The sequence below is a fragment of the Ahaetulla prasina genome, chromosome 6 (genome assembly GCF_028640845.1).
Source record: "Ahaetulla prasina isolate Xishuangbanna chromosome 6, ASM2864084v1, whole genome shotgun sequence".
In the NCBI taxonomy this organism is placed as follows: Eukaryota; Metazoa; Chordata; class Lepidosauria; order Squamata; family Colubridae; genus Ahaetulla; species Ahaetulla prasina.
Genome location: NC_080544.1, coordinates 97743808 through 97767836, shown reverse-complemented (window position 1 = coordinate 97767836; position 24029 = coordinate 97743808). Strand labels below are relative to the sequence as shown.

The 24029-nt window shown below is 41.4% G+C and overlaps 1 protein-coding gene across 5 annotated transcripts in view; it reads right to left on the bottom strand.

The window, feature by feature from the left end:
* Positions 1–24029, bottom strand: part of NAALADL2 (N-acetylated alpha-linked acidic dipeptidase like 2) — an 828713-nt gene that overhangs the window by 479202 nt on the left and 325482 nt on the right. For all 5 annotated transcript variants that reach the window (XM_058187422.1, XM_058187420.1, XM_058187421.1 and 2 more), the window contains exon 4: positions 14729–14848. In XM_058187422.1, coding sequence (XP_058043405.1) covers positions 14729–14848 — 120 coding nt within the window. The remainder of the gene's footprint in view (positions 1–14728; positions 14849–24029) is intronic.

The window sequence follows — 24029 nt, the reverse complement described above, 5'->3', positions numbered from 1 at the left end:
ATCCACTAAAAAAGCAAATTCTCTTCTCTTTCTTAACATTTTAGGAGGAATTTCCTTCATCATTTTTATATCTTGTCCCAATATTTGAAATTTATTTTTATAAAAGGCTTGCAAAATTTCATACCTAATCTTTTTAGTTGTAAAATAAATAACCACATCCCTCGGTACTCTATTTTGTCTTGCCCACCAAGAATTAACACGATAAATTCTTTCAATATTAATCTCAAAGTCTTCTGGCTCCACACCCTTTATCTGAGCAAAGGCTTGCGTAAAAATCTCTTTTAAATTTTCTTTCCTACTTTGCTTCAATCCCCTCACCCTTATAGCATATTCCATCAATCTATAGCAGTCATTTAAGGCCGTTTGCAGCTATATCACCACCGAGCACTTCAGGGACAGAGAAGAAGAACAGCAAGGTGTGGGCAGTGGGGGTGGGAGCCAGGAAGTTTTGCTACCGGTTCTCCGAACTATCTGCCCCCATCGCTACCGGATCGTGCGATCCGGTCCGAACTGGGAGCATTTCACCCCTGATATTTATTTATTTATTTATTTATTTATTTATTTATTTATTTATTTATTTATTTATTGTTTCAATTTCTATACCGCCCTTCTCCCAAAGGACTCAGGGAGAAGTTTACAGCCAAAGTAAAGACAGTTTAAAAGGAAAAATTAGAGTTGATATGGAGCTTGGACAGCCTTGGGCAACCATGCTTATCACATTCAGGAACTATAGAGTTGTACAGGCACGGGTCTTCTTCAAATTTGTTAATAAAAAACTAAGTCAGGTGGTTTACTCTTCTGCACTTTTCATCTCACAAAGAAATGTCCATTGCTGGTTGGCAGTAGTTATTGGCATATAATGTGCAGTGGTACAGGTGGATACTTAATGGAGTCTTGCAATCTGCTGACTGCTTTGAGAATTGGTACTTTTAATATTATATTTAAAACAGAATGTGGAACGGTCAAGAGATAGTATTGAAAAGAGCAAACCAATGTTCCAAACAATCACTGGGAATCCTTGATAGCATTGAACATCTCAGCTGCAAGACAAACCTTTGGTGATTAACAGAATCATACAGTTGGAAGTGACCTTGGAGGTCTTCTAGTCCAGGGGTCACCAACCTTGGCAACTTTAAGACTTGTGGACCTCAACTCCCAGAGTTCCTCAGCCTCAGCCTCAGCCAAAGCTATCTCCTTAAAGGAGATAGATTTAAAAACAACAACAACAACAACAAAAAGAAACAGGGACCAAACAAAAAATTCAACTAATCATTTGTCAATCAAACCTGATGAAATATTTATTTATTGAAATGTACATGGCTGCCCATCTCATCATCATAGTTACTCTGGGAGGCTATATCATTCAAAACACAACATAACAAGCAGTAAATACATCAAATGGGCAGTCAAGATGAAACAACAAACAACCATCAACCTAGCTTTCTTACTGACTATCTGATGTTCTGATTCCTTTGGCCAGGAACACAGCTACACCTTTGGGATCTTAGAAAATGCCAGCAGGGGCAAAGCCAATCTAAGTTCCACGAGATAATGATTCAAAAAAGCAGGTACCCTGACAAAAAGGCTCCTTAATAGCATCTTTTTAATCAATTATTTATTTAAAGATAAACTCTTTAATTGATAAGAGTCTCACAGCATGCCTCTTATGCTGGTTCTGATGGGATGGTGCCCTGGTGACACAGTGGTTAAACTGCAGTATTGCAGGCAAACTCTGCCCAGAGTCTGGAGCTTAATCCTGACGAGTTTAAGGTTGAGTCAGCCTTCCATCTTTCCAAGTTCAATAAAATGATGATCCAGATTGTTGGAGGCAATATACTTGCCCAGAGAGTTCTATAAAACACTATGGGGGTAGTATGTAAGCCTAAATGCTATTGTAAATGCTACAGTAGGGACAATCAAGGAGAGGCAAACCCCACAACTGGCCCAGCCCCAAGCCATGAAGATCACCTGCACCTTGAATTAAACTGAACCCATAAACATTCTGATTATCTCAGCTGGTTAGAAAACAGAGTTCTAACATGTACAAATCAAGAAATTCTAATAAATTGCCCATTTTCACCCAGATGCAGCATCCAGATGTCCTTCAAAGGCATCCCCATGGAAAGCATATACACTATCATCCGCAATTTGATTTGGTGCTTCAGGAAAGAGCTTGTCTGGTCCAAGATAGAGATTGTGCACTTTGACTTAAAGCCCAGAAAGGTTGACTAGAATGTGAGATTTCTTTATACATACATACATACATACATACATACATACATACATACATACATACTCAGGACGTTTCCATATAGCCCATTACCACTACAGGAGGTCATATTCCCAGAACTCAGGACGTTTCCACACAGCCCATTACCCAGACCGTTATAACACAGAAGACTAATAAGCACACAACTAGGACCACACCCACACAGGATGCTACAAAACGGCCAACTAATCTGCAAACACCCACTCCACCTACCAATCAAGATGCAACCACACATCCAACCAACCCACTTACAGCAACAAAGCCAACACTCCACACCCCCCACCAGTATTTATAGAGAGAGGGCAGCTCCGACCAGGCTTTGCTCGCACAAGCATGAAGCCATAAGCACCAGCCTGAAGATGATGAATGAGACCTCATCGAAACGTTGCCAAGATACTCTCAACCTTACACAGGAAAAGACTCGAATAAGCCAAGACCTACATATACATATACATATACATATACAGAAGCACGAAGCTGAAGCCTGAAGATGACAAATGAGACTTCGTTGAAACGTTGCCAAGAAAGGTCAGCAGCTCAGCGATTCGAATCCCTAGTGCTGCCCGTTACTTGTCCCAGCTTCTGCCAACCTAGCAGTTTCGAAAGCACGTAAAAATGCAAGTAGAAAAAATAGGGACCACCTTTGGTGGGAAGGTAACAGCGTTCCATGCGCCTTTGGGATTGAGTCATGCCGGCCACATGACCAGCACGTCTTCGGACAGTGCTGGCTCTTCGGCTTTGAAACGGAGATGAGCACTGCCCCCTAGAGTCGGGAATGACTAGCAAGTATGTGCGAGGGGAACCTTTACCTTTACATACATACATACATACATACATACATACATATATATATATATAGTTACTTTTCAAAAAGAATTAGTATTTTTGGAATATTGGTTCAGTTTTGAGATTAGTTAAAAGTTCCTGTTTAGAGAAATTGGTACAGCAATTTGGAATGAAGGCTGATTTAAATTCATGATATTCCATGGAAGATATTGCCTTCAGGTTTCTGAGTATTTATTTATCACATTTATATAGCCGTCCATCTCACTGAACGTGACTCTGGGCAACATACAACCAATATTTAAAATAATATGACTATCAAAACACTTTAAAAACAAATAAAAACAAGATAAATAAGATACTATAAATAAAATGCTCATCTAAACAAAATACAGATATTGTACAAAATACAGATATTGTACAATTATACAGACATTAAGCAAACAAATATTGTACAGATTGCTGGAAGAACTATGTTACTCTTAACAGAATAACAAAGTTGGAAGGGACCTTATAGGTCATCTAGTCCAATCTCCTGCCCATCCAATCCAAACCCTCCCCTCCCTCCCCACTCTGTTTTCAGAGCCTCCCAAAAGTATAACAGGGTTGGAGGTAATTTTGGCAGAAGAATGATATTCTAGAGTGCAGAAGCCACAGAACAAAAGCTGTCATCTGGGTCCCATCAGATGAAACCAAGGGTGAAATGCTCCCGGATCGGGCTGGATTGGGTGATCCGGTAGCAATCATGGAGCGAAGCTCCGCCCACCCACCTGGGTGTCCGCCCACCCGCCGGGGTGCCCACCCGCCCACCCGCTTGGGTGTCATTACTTCCTGGTTTTAACCAGGAAGTAACATTTTACCTTCTGCACATGTGCAGTTTTTGCGCATGCACAGAAGATCCGCTGGTGAAGAAGCGCTGCCCCTCTCAGCGCCTCTCAGCTGGGGGGGAGAGGGATAGGTGTGCGAGACTACTCAGAGGGACATTGCAAGGCTCGCTCGCCTTTTGGGTCTGGTGCGCTTGGCTTCCGCGCGGCCTTTGGGTGACTGCCGTCCACTTGCCTTCCCCACTGCCTGCATCCAGCCCATGATGGGGGATGCACCACTTCCGGGCCAGGCTGCCCACCCTCCCAGAGGACTTTCTTCCTTCTCCTGCAGCAGCTGCTGGAGCAGAAACTGCTGCTCTGCTGGGGTGCGCATGGCAGCCCTGGGAGGACAGGAAGATGTAAGGCCGATGCTGGCAGTTGGGAAGGGAGACCCGCTGTGCTCGGCCAAAGAAGAGCCGCCTTGGGGAAACTGGCGAGGCTCGCTTGGCTTCAACAGGGCATTTGGGTGACTACTGCCTGCTTGCCTTCCCCTCCACTTCGGGTCCCGCTGCCTGCATCCATCAATGACGGGGAACGCACCCGGCGCATCCCGCCCCGCTACTCCCCCGACTCCACCCCCCATCATGCAACTGGTGCACAGCCCCAGCTACACCTCATCATGACTAGCAAGCCTTAATTAATCCTGTGCCACCTGGGCTATCGAGTTCTGATTACTCCTGGGCAAGCCGCCCTGAGTAATCCTGGACAGCCTGGGTTGCTCCCGATCAGGCTTGGGGCCTCTGAGCAAGTGTGGAAGCAGCCAGTGCCGACCGGAGTGCCTGCTGTTTCCTGTCCACCTCTCAGCTGAGAGGCGGTAGGGACCAGGCAGCAACAAGGAAATCTGAGGTCTCGGCAGTGGTCCTGGAAGCAGCAAGCAGGAGTGGGAGCCACCAGCGAGCGACAGGATGCAGGACTAGTAAGTGGAGCCAGGGTGACGCTTTCTGGGTGGCTGGAATGTGGGGCAGTTAGCTCCGTCAGCTGCTGTCCCCGCCAGAATGAGAGCCCCTACGCAGCGGGGCTGACAAGAGAGAGAAGAAGGAAAGAGAAAGAAAGGAAGGAAAAATGGGAGAGAGAGAGAGAAGAAAGAAAAAGAAAGGAAGGGAGAGAGAGAGAGAGAGAGAGAGAAGAAAGAGTGATGTGAGTGATGTCATGTTGGTCCCGCCCATCCAGTCACACACCCACACACCAAACCACACACACCAAGCCACGCCCACCAGACAGGTGGCAAAAAAATTTAGATTTCACCCCTGGATGAAACTCTTTATCAGATGGAACCTGCAACATATTCCTCTAAATAGCCCTAATGGAATGGGTACATGTGATTGGAAAGAGGCAGTCCCTTAAATAAACTGGACCCATTCCATCTAAGGCTTTAAAAATTAAAACCAGCACTAATACAGATCATGGAACAGAGGTATAACATCCTCTATTTGTAGAGGCACAAATAACTATCTGTGCAGCTGCATCCTGTACCAGTTGAAGCTTCTGGATACTTTCCAGGGGCAGCCGCATATAGGGTACATTATAGTAATACATCTTGGAGGTGACCAGAGTGTGAGTGACTCACAGGGTAGACCCTCATGGCCCAAGAAAGAGCACAACCGGAGCATTGTTCAAAGACACACACCCTACCCACAATTGCTACCTGCTCATTGAGCAGCACTGAAAGACTTTCAGATTTCACAGTGTGTCTGTCTGGAGATATTGCCATGTCATTTAGAACCAGACATGGTGAAGTCCATGATCCAAAAGGCCCCAAAAGCCATTGAGTTCTTCCAGGATTCAGTAGTTGTTCCCCTCCTAGACCTTCATAGCCTCCAGGCATCAGGACAAGACATCAACAGCATCACTTATTTTCACCAAGGATAAAGGTAAAGGTAAAGGTTCCCCTTGCACATACATGCTAGTCGTTGCTGACTCTAGGGGGTGGTGCTCATCTCTGTTTCAAAGCCGAAGAGCCAGCGCTGTCCGAAGACGTCTCTGTGGTCATGTGGCCGGCCTGACTCAATGCCAAAGGTGCAAGGAATGCTGTTACCTTCCCACCAAAGGTGGTCCCTATTTTTTCTACTTGCATTTTTACGTGCTTTCTAAACTGCTAGGCTGGCAGAAGCTGGGACTAGTAAAGGGAGCTCACCCCATTACATGGCAGCACTAGGGATTCGAACCGCCAAACTGCCGGCCTTTCGATCGACAAGCTCAGCTGTCTTAGCCCCTGAGCCACCGCGTCACCAAAGATAGAGATGTACAATTGAGTACCATCAGCATTACAATGATACCTCACCCCGTGATGATGAATGATCCCATAGATGTTAAACAGATGTTCATTTAGATGTTAAATAGAAATGGAGACAGTACTAACTCTGCAGAATCCCTTCCATCTGCTGGCGTCGTCTCTCAGATCTCTGGAAGCGAGGATCCTCCTACTTTGAATTCTCTTTAGCTGGATCTGCTGTCAGTAATTCCAGCACGTAGCTGGCTTCCTGCTCACACGCTGTAGGAGTGAAGTTTATCGGGCTTCTCTGTTCACTCCTGACATCCTCTCCGGGCATGGGGCCAGGGCCGGGGGCTGGAGGCATGACAGGCCGTTCATCTTCATTATCAGACTCCGAGTCTGATAACAGGCCTGGGTGGAGACGGGAGGGGCCCGGCTGAGGAGTGGAGGGAGGACGAGGCACAACAGTTCTATTCTATTCTATTCTATTCTATTCTATTCTATTCTATTCTATTCTATTCTATTCTATTCTATTCTATTCTATTCTATTCTATTCTCAAGGACAGATGGAAGGACAGATGTACTACCCCTCTTCTGCTCCCAGTAGGGGTCATCCAAGGGTGCAACCAATGCTATTTCCATCTACTGACCAGGCCTGAATCCTGCCTGGAAGGGATCCAAATAATCCGCTTCATCTAGGGCCCACTGAAGCTGCTGAATAACCAATGCTGTTTCCATCCCAGTTTTACAAAGGGTTTTATATGGAAAGGCTCTCTTTGGGAAAGAACTCCACATAAAAGATCTCTTTGCTGTGGGAAGACCCCGCAAATACCAATTTTTTAAAAAATTGCCGACTTAAAACTTATCTGATGCTTAAAGCAGCAGGTTTAATTCACCGCACATCAATATGATTCAACTATGAAGCAAATTTGACATTAAGATGATAAATATGGTTATTGAAGAAGAAAAGTAATTTGTCCAGCTATCAGTTTCCCTTGACTAATTAATTTTGGATTTGTCATAAAGAAGTCTTAAAAATGGAATTGGGGTATCTTTTAAATCAGCACATCGGAGCAAACATTTCTCCCCCAGTTCTAATATGACAGGTGACAAGGTCAAGTTGTATAGCAAATTAAATATTATCTCTTTTTTTTTTCCCCCTTGAAGACTATGATATAAACTATGGTTTGGAGAAATGACTCTAGAAATGCCAATAAGGTACTTTTCTGGGGGAGATGGAAATTATTTACTGATATTGCATCTCTTATAACTAGTACATGCTGCTATGAAATGCGATGTAAACAACTTCCCGAGAGGAAAAAGTTAAGATTAGATTGAAGATAAAAGATATGCTTGAGAAATTATTAAAGGGGTGTGTGGGGTATATGTGTGCTAGATATATGTCTTTTGAGAACACTAAAATATCTTTTTTCATCTCTGAGAAAATGCAATATAATAATCTTGGAGAAATGCTGTAAGTAATACATTAAAAGTTGTTGAATTAAGTTTGACTCCAGCTTGACTATGAGGCCATGTAGTTTTATCGACAGTAAAATAGAAATGAAATGTTCAGGGAATTTATTTCCTTATGATTCGGTGATGATCAATATGAAACAGAACTATCAATTTTAACTTTCTCGTTATCTACCAAATTCAGCTACCTGGACATATGTTACTTGTTAGCAAATAACTCGGCGAACTAAAAATATGACATCTGTGAAATTTAGTTATGCATCATTAAAGTGATGTATATGTGCCCGCAATCCTATGCTGATATTCTAAACAAGGTTGACTCAGCCTTCCATCCTTTATAAGGTAGGTAAAATGAGGACCCAGATTGTTGGGGGGGCAATAAGTTGACTTTGTAAATATATACAAATAGAATGAGACTATTGCCCTATACATTGTAAGCCGCCCTGAGTCTTCGGAGAAGGGCGGGGTATAAATGTAAACAAAACAAACAAACAAACAAACAAAACAAAAAAACCAATTTTCAAATTAGAGTTCCTTCATGATTGCTTATTTCTATGCAGTGATTAAAACATGGATCTATTTGTAGATTCTATCAGGATAGTAGAGCGATTCCTGACAAAAAAAATGATATCCAGAAATTCACTGTATTTATGATTATATGTTAAGATTGTCTTCACATCATTTCTCAGCCATTGACTAAAATTAGGTGTAGCAGGATTGTTTTAATCCTTACTTTCTATGCTCACAGTTTCCCAGTTGAAACTATGGTTCAGTGCGTCCATGTGTTGTGAAATTAATAAGTTTTCATCATGTCTTCTGGCTGCTAGTTGGTGTTCATGAATGGACTCTGCTAGTCTTCTGCTGGTTTGTTCTACATACAGTAGTTGCTGTTACAATCCTTGCATTGTATGGTATAGGGTTTTTTTCCCCCTCTTCGGGGGCTGCTGGGATTTTTGATTACTTGGGCTGTTTTGGAAGGCTTTCGTTGATTTGTGTGCTATCTAATGCCATGTAGAATAGAATAGAATAGAATAGAATAGAATAGAATAGAATAGAATAGAATAGAATAGAATAGAATAGGCATAGGCATAGGCATAGGCATAGGCATAGGCATAGGCATAGGCATAGGCTAGGCTAGGCTAGGCTAGGCTAGAATAGAATAGAATAGAATAGAATAGAATAGAATAGAATAGAATAGAATAGAAGAGTTGGAAGGACCTCAGAGGTCTTCTAGTCCAACCCCCTTGTCGTGTCCCACTCCTCCGCTGACGGCCGGGTCACGGAAATCCGAATCAGGCTTGCCTCTGCAGCTCTGCCCAAAGTCCTAGCAAAGTCCTCAGAGCAGGCAGGAGACCAGAAAGTGACTTCAGCAAGATAAGTTCGACTTTGCCTGACTCAGAGACTGCCAGAAAGCAGATCCTTTATATAGGCCATTTGGTGTGGCTCCATGACTCAGCACTCATTAAGGCCTGCCCCTCCCTTCCTTCTGTTGCCTCCGCCTATCCAGTCTTCTGATGCGAGGGTCACTCCAATCAGCAGCTGTTGGAAATAAACTTTCCTCAGGCTCACATGCTGTGGAGGAGGGGGAGGGGTCTAGCTGCTCCGTTTGCCTGGGCATGGAGCCAGGGCTGGGGCCGGGGGGTGCTCCCTCCTCTGCAGCCTGCTTGGGCATGGAGCCAGGGCTGGGACCGGGAGGTGCCCCCTCCTCTTCAGCTTGTCTGGGCATGGAGCCAGGACTGGGGCCGGGAGGCATACATTCCTCCGTGTTCGGGAGCAGATAAGAAGGCCCCGGCTGCTGTGAGAGCGGGCAAGACACAACACCCCTGTATAGGAAACCCTATACAGCCATTCAGAACAATGGTTGTAATGGTTTGTTGTTAAGTTTCTGAGACTGTTTTGATGTAAGAAGGCACTGCTATACTTTTTACAGTGTAAGCCTAACCGTATCATAACCTAGGCAGACTTTTCCAATGGGGTTTCCCCAGAGGACATCTTGGGGGCTGACTGGAAATCGCAATGCCCCCCCCACACCCAAAGATTTGAACTGAACTGAGTCATTGGCTGTGGCACCAGATCTCATGAGGGGAATCAGAATTAACCCTAATCCTAACCCTAACCCAGAGGACTTTATCATTTCCAATGGGGTTTCCCAATGCAATGTGCCTAGAACCCCTGGGAGGTCTGACAGGACAGCAAATTGGTCCGCTAAGCATAAGGAGGCACTCTGAGTTGTACCACAATGTTGATTTTTCATTCCTTTGCAATGTGCCCGGGATATCTTGTGGGGACTCCACCCAAAAGCAAACTGCTCCCCCCACCCAGCATAAGGAGGTTCTCTGCATCTATATACCACACAAAAGAGACAATCAAAAAGCCCAGAAGGAAACAAAAACACCAAACACCTCCTTACCAGCAATCAACACCCATATGAGCAGAGAGTGTCACCAAGATTAACACTAGACCAACAATCAAGTGAACAATAATTCAACGAAGGAACCACCAATGTAGGCAAACAAGGAACTGCCAAGGACACTCCCACCAACATTGACAGGGCAAGCCACTATAAAATATAAGAACAAACCCCACTCCCTTCTAGCACTGATGATGTTATCTAGTTTGGTAGTGAAATGTCTGCAAGAAAACCATCAAGCTCAAAGAGCACCAAAGACTCCTCCAGTTCCACCCTGAGCTATAATTGTTGTTGTTTTTCCCCCATCAGGAGTGTTATGATTTATATATAATGGCAGAGTGGCCTAGTGGTGAAGACGTTTGCCTCCCATTTGGAAGGTTGAGAGTTTGAATCAAGGTAAGGGCTCAGAGTGAAAATATTTGTTGTAAACTCTGCACAGTTAGGAATGGCATCTAGCCTGTAAATGCTCAGCTCCACTCAGTTGCCTTGACTGTACCCTGAATTAAGGAATTACAGGGTCATAAAAAGAAAAACAAAGTAGTGTTGTGTTTATAACATTTTATACGTTATGTTTTATGTTATAACATTATAACATTTTCTGGTTGGAAGCCATGCAAATTCCATTGCATCAATGAACGGTGATATAAGTTAAAAGGGGGAGCAATGAGTATCTTTAAATGGCTTTAAAAGTAGGCAGTGCATTGTGTATCTATTGCTTTTTTTGCTACACTTTATTCCATTACAGTTCATAGCATTTATTCTTAAGAAGCACACACCATTTCAGTACAGCTGGAAGCGGGGACTTTTGGAGACAATCCAACAAACCTAGTAAGATCCTGAAACTTGAGGGGTTAGACAGACAATGTGCTATGTTGAGCTTCTCCTTGAGGCATGATTAAATCTCTAGCAGGATAAGTAATGATAGATATTTGCTATTTTTCTTCTTCCTATTCCTGTGGACTTTATAAAATGATGCCACTTGAGACCAAGGTGTGGGAGGGGAAATAGATTTGTTTCCATTGTGCAAAGTCCTGAAATCAGAACTCTGAAAGGCAAGGAATATTTTTTAGGAGGAAAAATGCACAGCTACCTGAAATTGGTCTCAAATAGGAACTGGGGATAAATTTATTTGGGTCACCTTGTAAGGCTCATAAAATTACACATTTCCAGACCAATATGTACCCCAAAATTCAATACTCTCCAAAACTTCTCTGAACTTTTCATGTAACATGTTGTGGTTCTCATTACTAGAGAAAGGCGCATATAAACAATCACATTTGCATGAGAATGTGCATAAGAGCACCAACGTGCCTACCGTTCCTGTCCTAATGTTCCCTTTGATTGTATCCAATTTCATATAGTTATTACATACTCATGATTATATTTATGCTTATATATCGTATAGTTATTTCATGCTTATGCTTATATATACTGTTGTGACAAATAAATAAATAAATAAATAAATAAATAAATAAAGTAATGCATTAGGGGGAAAAAATACATAATTGCAAATATAACACATGTGAGACAAAACTGTGTCTTGGAAGTAGGAGCACCAGGATATGCAGACATTTTTCTGTTTCGCTGTTTTATGATTATTTTTTATTTTCAAATGAATGCAGGCTTATGACTAGAAAAATGAAAAGCTGACAAAAACTGAGATTCAGCCCTATCTCAGAATGACTACTGTTATAAGCTTTGTGCTAATATTCCCCAGATCAGTTTTCTTCCTTGCTCCTGTTTATTGGCTGTTTCAATTCCTAGTGCGATCAATCAAAATACGTTGTGCAGCTCTTCCATTTTTGCTTCCTTAACATTTATTTTATGGAAAGAAAACAGATGGAAGAAGCAGTGGGATGCGAAAAAAATTAGAAATGGGAGATAAGCCCTCTACGAGCCCATGTTTGAAGAAAGACAAATGTGCAATAAAACATCATCTGCTATTGCTGCATCTCTCTTTTGTAGCATAGATTTCCTTATCATTTTGCCATAGATTTTCTCATTATTTTGCATCATCATGCAGACACAAGGAATTTAAGAGTGTGATACCTTTCCTAAAGCTTAATTGGTACTTTAGTGCCCTCAAGCTATTATCCAGCTTTTGATTCCATCCATGGCAGAGGTGCCTGAAATCAGGGGTACCTATGTGAGGAGAACAGTCAGAAAAGTCAAGAAGGCTGCGGTGATCTTATTAGTAATGGTTTATATTTCTGGGTGCATCCTTTTAGATTTAACCAGGGAGAACGCAGGCACTCTTGACAAGTGGCAAAGTCATATTGAAATGTTATGGATTTCAACCCCAAATCTAGAGGTCTGGTGGCTTAATGACACTGGAAATGGTCTCTGTGTCAACTTCAAATCAGCAGTGAAATCCGCCAGATTCTTTCAGCTCACCGAACCAGTAGCGCTGGCGGTGGGAGGCTCTGCCCACCCTCTGAGATGTCATTACATCCCTTTTTTAACCTTCTGCGCATGCGCAGAAGAAGTGTGTACATTCCCGTTCGCGAACTGGTAGCTGTTGTGACCCAGGCCCAAGTAGGTATTAGGAAACTCAATCAGTGAAAAAAGAAACAAACTTTATTCAAACAGCTGAGAATTACTTCATTCCCAGCGTAGTTCAACTAAATTAAAGCAAATTCCTTCCAACACAAATTCCTCAGTCCTATCGCAAACCTTGGTCCAATTAGGCAAACTGCCAAAGGCCTTTCTTGGCAAACATTCAGAAGTCACTGATACAAAAATAAATGCAAGAAGACGAAGCTACCAATGTTGTTTTCTGGCAAAGCTCAAACGCCATTGCTGGTCTGTTTTAAGCCTTATGGGAGGGGCCAATCATCTCTTGGCCCTACTCCCAAGTTGTCTCCTCTTTGCTTGAGCTGTTCTTGCGTTCTGGCAGCTCTTCTCATGCGTGCATTAGGAACAGGCTACTCCTGTTCCTCTGCCTCACTACTTCAACCTCTGGAGGCTCTGGAGTCTGCACCTCACTCCCCGATGGCCATGGCCCCACCTCAGCCTCATCGCTGTCCGACTCCGTTTCCAGCTCCACAGGCTGATGGCAGACCACAACAGTAGCAAAGGAAGTGGATTTCACCACTGCTTCAAACCAAATCTTTCAGAAGCCATTTTCTTGTTTCTCAGTTGCCACACAGTTTGGGAAGGGGAAAGAGGTTGGAATGCATTGCTAGACACAACACTGATCTATCTCATGGGAACCAAAGTCATCTCCACAGGTGTCGGATGAAGAAGGAGGGGAGTACCTAAGGAGCCCGCCGATTAACCTAATTAGACAATGTGACCAGTGACATATTGGGGAGAAGATCATTTACTATTTTAATTATAGTGAAACCCAGGGGCATATTTAGAGTTAGTTTTACACTTAAATGTGCCGATAGGATGTACCCAACAAAAAAAGTTCTTTGAGGGAGATTCCAGTCTCAGAGTTTTGATTTGCTTAGGCTCATTAGTCAGAACCTTGACCCTTAGCTCCAGTGGTTCGAGTCCTAGCACTGTGTGGTAGGGTGAGCTCCCATCACTCACCTCAGTTTCTGCTCATCTAGCAGTTTGAAAGCATGTTCTATGTGAGAAGATAAATAGGTACCACTTTCGTGGGGAGATGAGCCAGCGCTTCTTGCAGAGGTTAGGTTCATGCTGGCTCTGAATCTTATCATTTGGGGCACCCATTTGCAAAGTTGCTTCAGTGGAGGGAGAAGGGCCTTGCAGGGAAAGCCACTCATATTTCTTTCTGGTGTGAATATAGGATCACCCTCTTGTGAAGCACGCAAGTGTGTACCTAACAGAGCTGGTAAACAGGCAGCCAAACTACTACTCTACATTGGCATTGTAGTCTTCTGACTAATGTAACAATGCCACATGCTAAAAAAAAAACCCCAGATACAGCATAATAGAGGAGGTATAAATCATGTGACCTATTGTTTAATCTCCAGGAATGGATTTTCTAACAGTCTTTCTGGGCTATAGAACATATATTTGAAGGTTTTAAAACAAAGACTAATTGCACATGTTTCAAGCAACCTTTCGCTGGGATACAAAAAGAGATATTCAAAAATCTACATAAATCTACATAAATAATGTAGATAAATAAATAATAACTAGTTATCTCAACTATTCCTTGCAATTCTGATAGAAATTATTGGTTTAGTTCATTCTCTAAGGGCTCCAGAAAGCTTCCTAACCCAATGTCTAATTCTAAAATATCTTCTATTAGGAGAGCATTTACTGTTGACAGGAAGAAGATTTTCATCTTGGTTAATAATATGCCAAAGTACCTTTGGCTGATTTAGAGTGCTGTATTATGATACTCAATGTACAAAGATAACTTTCTATCAAAGTCAGTTGAACTAGAATTGTTACTGTCCCCTCTTTAAATTCTTGGTCAACAGATTAAATATAGTAAAGTGGATAAAGCATCAGAGGTCTATAAATGAGGTATATATTGAAGTCTCCATTTGATCATAGGAATCATTTGATAAATTAGAGCCAAGTGCACTTTTTCTGATTTTTTTTTCTTTTTTGGAAAATAAAATCAGTCCATTAGAGAAAAGGTTTACAACATTTATAACATTAGGAACTAAACAAAAATAAAGAAAGAAACAATTAAATGCAGCTTTACAAAACCACACCACAGGTTGCAAGTTATGACTTGCAATTCAAAAATCAGAAAGAAAAAAATAATGCACTGGGGAAAATCCAGAACTAACCTTATATAGCAAAGGCTTATGTCCAAGTTTTAAAAGAGCAATTTTGCTGGACACGTTAGTAAACTGTTTAATCCTGAGCAAATCTCCTGGACTTCCATATTGTACATCAATGACTTCAGCCTAGAAAAACAGAAAAATGGATTATTAATTAGCATATTCTTTTCCTATATATTAGGAATGAATAGGCCGATGGTATCCATAGACATCTGCTTTATTCACGTTACTGGTATGATAATCACCTGTTTGTCTTTACATGACATACATAACCCATCTCTGTTATTTTGTCATTTATATGTATTCACAATATGTTATTCCCATGGACATCATTTGCATTAGCACATTAAACATTCTATGCATACACATGATAAGTAGCATGCACAACAAGCTGCAGCAATACCACCATATTGTTATCATTGCATCATTAACGATCTGCAGGTTTATTTCTGTAAATGGAAATGTTCTTCCACTTCAAACGGAGGACAATTCATAGCTCATTGATGAAACCTTAGAAGGGTGAGACAGTACAGCGTGTACATTTCCCAATTCCTCTCTCTAAATTCCTCTGAATGTCACCCGTGTAGTGTTAGAAGCTCTTCCCATTTATTAAGCATGCATGTTGTCATAAATACACAGCCTTCATTTAGCCTGAGAAGCATGGTCATATATCATACATAAGATAGCACTTCAAGTCCATTAGAGAAAGATGATATGTTACCACATTCTATAGGATAATATGGTAAGTGTTTCACTCACATCCAGGACATAAACTGTTTCAACTCCTACCCTCAAAACGACGCTATAGAGCACTGCACACCAGAACAACTAGACACAAGAACAGTTTTTTCCCCGAAGGCCATCACTCTGCTAAACAAATAATTCCCTCAACACTGTCAAACTATTTACTGAATCTGCACTACTATTAATCTTCTCATCGTTCCCATCACCAATCTCTTTCCACTTATGACTGTATGACTGTAACTTTGTTGCTGGCAATCCTTATGATTTATATTGATATATTGACCATCATTTGTATTGTAAATGTTGTACCTTGATGAACATATCTTTTCTTTTATGTACACTGAGAGCATATGCACCAAGACAAATTCCTTGTGTGTCCAATCACACTTGGCCAATAAAAAATTCTATTCTATTCTATTCTATTCTATTCTATTCTATTCTATTCTATTCTATTCTATTCTATTCTAGTGGATAGAGACAATGTGCTGCGCTTTTACAGAAATAGCAATAACAATTGCACATAGACTTATATACCACTTCATAGTGCTTTACAGGCCTCTCTAAATGGTTTACAGAGTCAGCATATTGCCCACAAGAATCTGGGTCTTCATTTGACCAACCTTGAAAGGATGGAAGCCTGAGTCAACTTGAAGCCGGTAAGAATCGAACTGCTGTCAGTCGGCAGAATTAGCCTGCAATACAACATTCTAACCACTGCATCACTATGGCTCCATTAATGGCAAGAATGCCTCCTACTGTGAGAAGGTTCTTTTTTTACTCACTTGCTATCACACAGGATTTTTTTGCTTGATATATAACTGTGTTTCAAAGGCTAGACGAGGGTTGTGCAAATTATTTAATACGATGTTTTAAAAATATTTGCTTAATATGTTTTCTGTGAATAGGGTGTTATTTCTGTTAATTATGTTTGTATTCACACTATGTTAATACACTATACTTAGGCATACATACATGCATACCAACTTCCAGATCACACTATTCATTTTCAGGGTAAACAATCCATGAAAGCAGACAGAAGAAATAGTAAACTAAAGAAACGAACAGTGTGATAAGAAAGGTCAAAGGAAATATGGCTAATTGTAGCTGTTTTTTTTAAAAAAGAATATTATTGTGCCTTTGAGTCAGTGAAGTTTTCTTGGCAAGATTTTAGAAATGGTTTGCCATTGCCTGCTTCCTAGGGCTGAGAGAAAGTGACTGGCCCAAGATCACCTAGCTGGTTTTCTGCTTAAGACAGAACTAGAATTGCCAGTCTCCCAGTTTCTAGCCTGATGCCTTCATTACTACGCCAAATTTGCTCTCAAATGTAGAATATACTGTAATAACATTATTCCAATATCAGCCTTATTATACAGTACTAAAATGTAGGGCAGGTGGCTCAACAGTTAAGATGCTGGGCTTGTTGGCTGGAAAACTGGCAGCCCAGGTTTGAGTCCTGAGTGCTACACAACGGGTGAGGTCCCATCCTTGCCTCAGTTCCTGCCAACCTAGTAGTTCGAAAGCATATAAATGTGAAAGTCTGTAGAGATTCTCAGTCATCCAGGTCATGGTTGTCCCAAATGTGCTTTTTCAGGAGGCAACTGAACTTTCTTGTTTTCTCTTTAAGGTTGTTTCACTTCTCATCCAAGAAGCTTCTTCAGCTCTGACAGGATAGTGGAAGGATTTACATTCTTTGTTGGTCATTTGCATCCTTTTAGAGTTAATAATAATAATAATAATAATAATAATAATAATAATAATAATAATGATGATGATGATGATGATGATGATGATGATGATAATAATAATAATAATAATAATAATAATAATAATAATAATAAGAATAAGAATAAGAATAAGAATTTAATTTGTATACCGCCCTTCTCCCAAAGGACTCAGGGCAATTTACAGCCACAAAAAATAACACATACAATGCTAAAAACAAACATTAAAAAACTTATTCAATTGGCCCCATTTAAAATACAATATCAACCCTGTAAAATTAATAAAAATTTAAACCCATAAAATCAATTAAAAATTTTAAAAAATTCAAGCCAGTCCAGCAAGACGAAATAAATAAGTTTTAAGTTCGCGGCGAAAGGTCCGAAGGTCTGGTAGTTGTCGAAGTCCAGGGGGAAGTTCGTTCCACAGGGTAGGAGCCCCCACAGAGAAGGCCCTTCCCCTGGGGGCCGCCAGTCGACATTGCTTGGCTGACGGCACCCTAAGGAGTCCCTCTCTGTGAGAACGCACCGGTCGCTGGGAGATAGAAGATGGCAGTAGACGGTCCCGTAAATATCCCGGTCCTAAGCCATGGAGCGCTTTGAAGGTGGTCACCAATACCTTGAAGCACACCCGGAAGACAACAGGCAGCCAGTGCAGTCTGCGCAGGATGGGTGTTACATGGGAACTCCGAACTGCTCCCTCAATCACCCGCGCAGCCGCATTCTGGACTAACTAGTTGAAGCACTTGTAGGTTTATCTGTGTTCTCAGGGTCACCTGAGCAGTGCTCCTGGTTCCTGTGGTCTGCAATTTTTTCCTCTGGAAATCGACTCCTACTCCCACACCATTCAAAGGGTGCTCATCCCAAATTTTACAGCTAAAAGTGCTTCAGTGACCCTCTAAAAGGATGCAAATGATCAGCTGTCTGCAAGGAATATAAATCCTTCCATTCCCCACTGTCCTGTCAGAGCTGAAGAAGCTTCTTGGATGAGAAGTGAAATGGTCTCAAAAAGAAAATAAGAAAGTCCAGTTGCGTCAGATGAAATGCTCCCGATTCTGACTGGATCTCACGATCCAGTAGTGATCAGGGCTGGTGGTTCGGCAATCCGGTAGGATCGCCAAACCACTGGTGAAACCCACCACCCGGGTGTCATTACTTCCTGGTTTTAACCAGGAAGTAGTGTGTTTTTTACCTTCTGCATATGCGGATGTGATGCATGCAGAAGGTCTGCACATGGATGTGATGCGCACACGAGGTGTGTGGACTTCTGAGCCAGTAAGAAAGGTAAGTTGATTTCATCCCTGAATTGCCTCCTGAAAAAGCACCTTTGGAACATGCAAATGTGAGTAGATAAATAGGTATTATTTTGATGGGAAGCTGACAGCACTGGCCACTGGAAAGGTCTTTGGACAGTGCTAGTTCAATGACCTTGAAATGAAGATGAGCACAGCCCCCTTATAGTCAGCAATAAAATCTGCAGGGACCCCCTTATACTAAAACCTTCTCCATACCTTTCTGTTCTCAAACACCCTCTTTGCTCGCACCATTTTATATATCACCTTACTTCCCCCCTCCCCAGTATTGCATCAATACAGTCCAACCATGAATTTCCCAGTCTTTTGCTTTCTCTTCCATTGATTTACATTTCCTTCAAATATTTGTTTTGCGATTTCATCTTCATTCATTCTCTTTAAATAATCGAAGTCGTTCAATTTACTTTTCGATACTGGATCACTAGTTTTTATGATCTTTCCACATTTATTCTTGACCCAATCGCTTCTTGTTATACACACATGCTCCAGAGGGTGGTATTCACTTACCTTCGCTACCGGTTCGCAAATGTGAGCGTGTGCACACGTCACCTCCGTGCATGCGCAGAGCCTTCCGCACATGCACAAAACATCAAAAACAGGACGTGATGCCATCCGGGTGGGTGGGTGGAGCCTCCTGCAGCTGCCACTACCGATTCACTCAAACTGTATAGAACCAGCTGAATACCATCATTGACATGCTCCTTATGTACATCATACCCACTGCTTACATGCTACATATGCATACCCCATGTCCCACATATCTCTACCTCTATCTCTAACTCTATCACTATCTCTCTCTATTCTATCTCTATTTTTATCTATATCTATATCGATCTGTGGTAAAATCCAATTTTTTTTACTACCGGTTCTGTGAGGGTAGCGTTGGTGGGCGTGGTGTGGCTTGGTGGGTGTGGCAGGGGAAGGGTACTGCAAAATCTCCATTTCCCTCCCCACTCCTGGGGGAAGCTAATCATTCCCATCCAACTCTGGGGCCAGCCAGAGGTGGTATTTGCTGGTTCTCCGAACAACTCAAAATTTCCGCTACCAGTTCTCCAAACTCTCTAAATTTCCGCTACCGGTTCTCCAGAACCTGTCAAAACCTGCTGATTTCACCCCTGGTCTATATCTATCTATCTATCTATCTATCTATCTATCTATCTATCTATCTATCTATCTATCTATCTATCCATCCATCCATCCATCCATCCATCTTTCTTTCTATTTATCTATTATCTATCTCAGCATTTGCACATTGTAAGTGCAGTTTTGTTTCCCTTCATTTATAACTTGCATTTTCCCTACTAACGCAACACTTTCCTCTTTGATACATTACTTTTCAGATCCATTGTATTCCTTACCCCCTTAGTATCTACTTAATATTCTCTGCAAATCATTTGGGTTCTCAGCCAACAACACAGCATTATCTGCACACAAAAGTACATCTACATTCCCATCCCCAAGCATCTTACTTCTAACATTACCATATGCATTCTGTTCATTATGCTTGAGGGGACAAGGGAAGATTACTCAGGGTTGTGTTATACCTGGGGGAACTTCCTTCCGGCTCAGCTTCTGCTATGTGCATCTGAGAGATATGTTTGTGAAGACTATCCAGGTATTCTCCTGTTAAAATACATGGCAGATTGTCTGGTTCTCCCCATTTCAACCCTTTGGAAGAGAAGCATAGCTAAAAAGATTGTGGTTGTCATTTTGAAGATGGAGTTCTCACAGCTACCGAGCATGCAAACCCTTGAGTAGAACCTTCAACTGTTTAAGTAACTGAAACAATCTCACACATTCCCACGTGCTCCTCAAAATAAACAAACCACAAAAGGAAATGCAAGCAGGGCTTGAAAGAAACTTTCCCAATTGCATCTTCAGGAATCATACCAGGATCTGCCAGACTTGCCCAGGAAAATTATTCCATCCCATAAAATATTCCCAGCCACTGTTACTTCCGTAGGAACCATAGGGGTGAAACTTTTTTTAAAAATTAATTTTCTGCTTTAAGAAATGATGGTGCATTTTGTAACTGTTTAGATTTGCAATGCCTGGTAACATATGGAGACTTAGTATGCAACTTCACATGACTGTTAATGTAATTTGTCCAGAAATTGTTTTATGAAAACAAGATTGTTCTGATTGCATTATCTAATATGCACATTTTCCTTAGCAGACTTTTACAGTGAAATGTCTCTTACATATGCTAAAATCTATAAAAGACTTCTGAAAATGCTCCAGCATGTAATATACATATTCATGAAAGTTTATGAAATGTGTGACAAACACACACACATATAAACATGATTATTAGAAATATACATAGAAAAGCATCTATTCATCCATAACATACCTGGCTCAGTGGTGAAATTCAAAAGTTTTACTATCGGTTCTGTGGGCGTGACTTGATAGGGGTGGTGTGGCTTGGTGGGCGTAGTTTGATGGGCGTGGTGTGGCTTGGTAGGCATGGCTTGGTGGGCATAGCAGGGGAAGGATACTGCAAAATCCTCACTCCTGGGGGAAGGATACTGCAAAATCTCCATTCCCACCCCATTCTGGGGCCAACCAGAGGTGGTATTTCCTGGTTTTCTGAACTAGTCAAAATTTCCACTACTGGTTCTCCAAACTACTCAAAATTTCCACTGCTGGTTCTCCAAACTACTCAAAATTTCCATTACCGGTTCGCCAGAACCTATCAGAACCTGCTGGATTTCACCCCGACCTGGCTTATCTATCTATCTATCTATCTATCTATCTATCTATCTATCTATCTATCTATCTATCTATCTATCTATCTATCTACCTACCTACCTACCTACCTACCTACATACATACATACATACATACATACATTTGGGACAACCATGAATTGGATGACTGAGAATCTCCATAGACACAAAGAAAGATATCTTATTCTGTAAACAATTGCTTACAGGAAATTGACATCTATTGGATGTGACTTTTTAATACAGTTGTCTTTGCAGAAAAGCAACTAATTAAAGACTGAGGGAAAGGGAAAGGCTACTGAAACAAAATAAGGTATTATTCCTATCTCTAGATGATACTCTAGATAATACTTCTGGAAATTCAAGGAAAGGAAAAACTCTCTTGGGAGTGAAATAGAGTTACGTATCCATATATTCCTGGAGAAAAAGGCAAACACCTTCAATACCGATTGTCATGGTTAAAAGCCACATGAGTTATGTAGTTTCTCTGGATTCTGGTATTTTTAGGCTCATTTTCATTTAATCAGCAAGGAGAATCCATATTATTTGAGCCATGGTAGAACAGTGCTTTGAACGCAGTACTGCAGGCTACTTCTGCTGCCTGCTGGTTGCCTACAATTCGGCAGTTCAAATCTCACCAGGCTCAAGGTTGACTCAGCCTTCCATCCTTCCAAGGTCGGTAAAATGAGGACCCAAATTGTTGCGGGCAATATGCTGACTCTATAAACGGCTTAGCGAGGGCTGTAAAGCACTCAGAAGCAGTATATAAGTCTAAGTGCTATTGCTATTGCTATTTCAGAACCCAGACATCACCTGCCCGTGAAGGTCAATAAAGATGTGGTCCCTATTAATCAAGGATCTCAATTTGTTATGTCCAGTTAGCCTTACAGGTTTGGAATTCAAATCTGATATCATCCATTTCAATCATCTCTGTTCTGAAAAATAACATTTGGGATCTCAATTACCAATGAGGTGTAAAACAATCCAAATGTCAAATTCTGTTCTTCGACATTCTGGAAAACCTCATGAGGTGGCCACATCGATGTACTCTTGGCTAAACTTGAAAAACTAAGCAGAATCGAGGCATCAGGAAAGCCCAGATGATTTAGGGGGAGAAAAGGCAGTGCACATCCTTTATCTACAGCTGCCAAGAAATACAACATGGATGTTCACAAATTCACCAGGAAGTAGATTCAATCCAAGCATTGACTTTACACTTTAGAAAAGATATGTAGAAAAATCTATCCCGTTCATCATGTTTTAAGTATCCCTCTTGTTGTTTCAAGAAATACAACTAACCATGTTCTACTTTGTGTTTAGATCATTAACTTTCCCCTCAATAATCTGTTCTATTGGATAAGGCTGTCTGAGCTCAATATGGTGATGGATAATGAGGATGGGAGACATCCATGTTCTAGGCTATCTTCAGCCATGAAATTTATCCAGATGACATTGGGACAGTCACTATTTCTCAGACCAACCAGTCTCCCAGGTTAATTGTAGGTGTGAATGGAAGGCATGGTGCTTTATGAACCTGAGAAGGGAAGGTAGAATATGACTCTAATAAGTAATATTTGCATGCAAAATGCAAATTTCAACCTTGATTTGTTTGTTTCATGCTGGACAAATTTAATCAGTAATAAACAAATCAGAATAGGAGGTAGTGATTGAAATTCAAATCCTAATGCACACATGGGAAAAACTGCCAGAAGGCAAGAGCAGCTAAAGCAAAGAGGATGACACGGGAGTAGGGCCAAGAGATGATTGGCTCCTCTCATAAGGCTTAAAAGACCAGCAATGGTGCTTGGACTCTTTGCCAGAAAACAACGTTGATAGCTTTGTCTTATTGCATTTGTTTCGTATCGGTGTCTTCTGAACTTTTCCCAAGAAAAGCCTTTGGCAGTTTGCCTAATTTGACCAAGCTGGGTGATAGGACTGAGGAATTGTGTTGGGAGGAATTTGCTTTAACTTAGTTGGACTACGCTGAGAATGAGTTAATTCTCAGCTGCTCTAATAAAGTTTATTTGTTTTTACACAGATTGAGTTTCCTATTACCTACTTGGGCCTGGGTCACAATAGAAAGGCCAGTTCCCTCTTGAAAAAGCACTTTGGGGACAGTCATGACCTGGATGACTGAGCATATCTACAGACAATGAATGGAAACTTATCAAGGAGAGAAGTAAGGAGAAATTTCCTGATAGAACAATTATTGATCAGTGAAACAAGTTTGCTCCTGAAGTTAGGGGTGCTCCAACACTGGAGGTTTTTAAGAAGATATTTGACAGCCATTTGTTTGAAATGGTGTAGGATTCCCTGCTTGAACAGGGGGTTGAGCTAGAACAGGGGTCTCCAACCTTGGCAACTTTAAGACTTGTGGACTACAACTCCCAGAGTTCCTCAGCCAGCAAAGATTGGAGACCCCTGATCTAGAAGATCTCCAAGGTCCCTTCCAACTCTGTTATATTGTTATTATTATTGTATAGAGACACCACCAATAGTTGGAAGCATAAACTCGGATATCATGAAAATAAGAAAATGTTGATCCTGACATCCTGAAGCAAACCTGTAAACCGTGTGCTTTGTGTTTTGACATTACAATGCACATTTTGTCATTTGTTTCTCTTCCCCATAGCATAATTATGATATGAGATGAATTTCTCTCCCCCCCCCACCCACATATTTACTATGATTCAAAGAGAAACTAGGGACAATGGAATTTCATTCCAGAACCATGGACTCTAACATCATCAATGTGATATATAAAGATTGCAAATTATATGCAATCAGGCTACAATTTTCAAAAGGA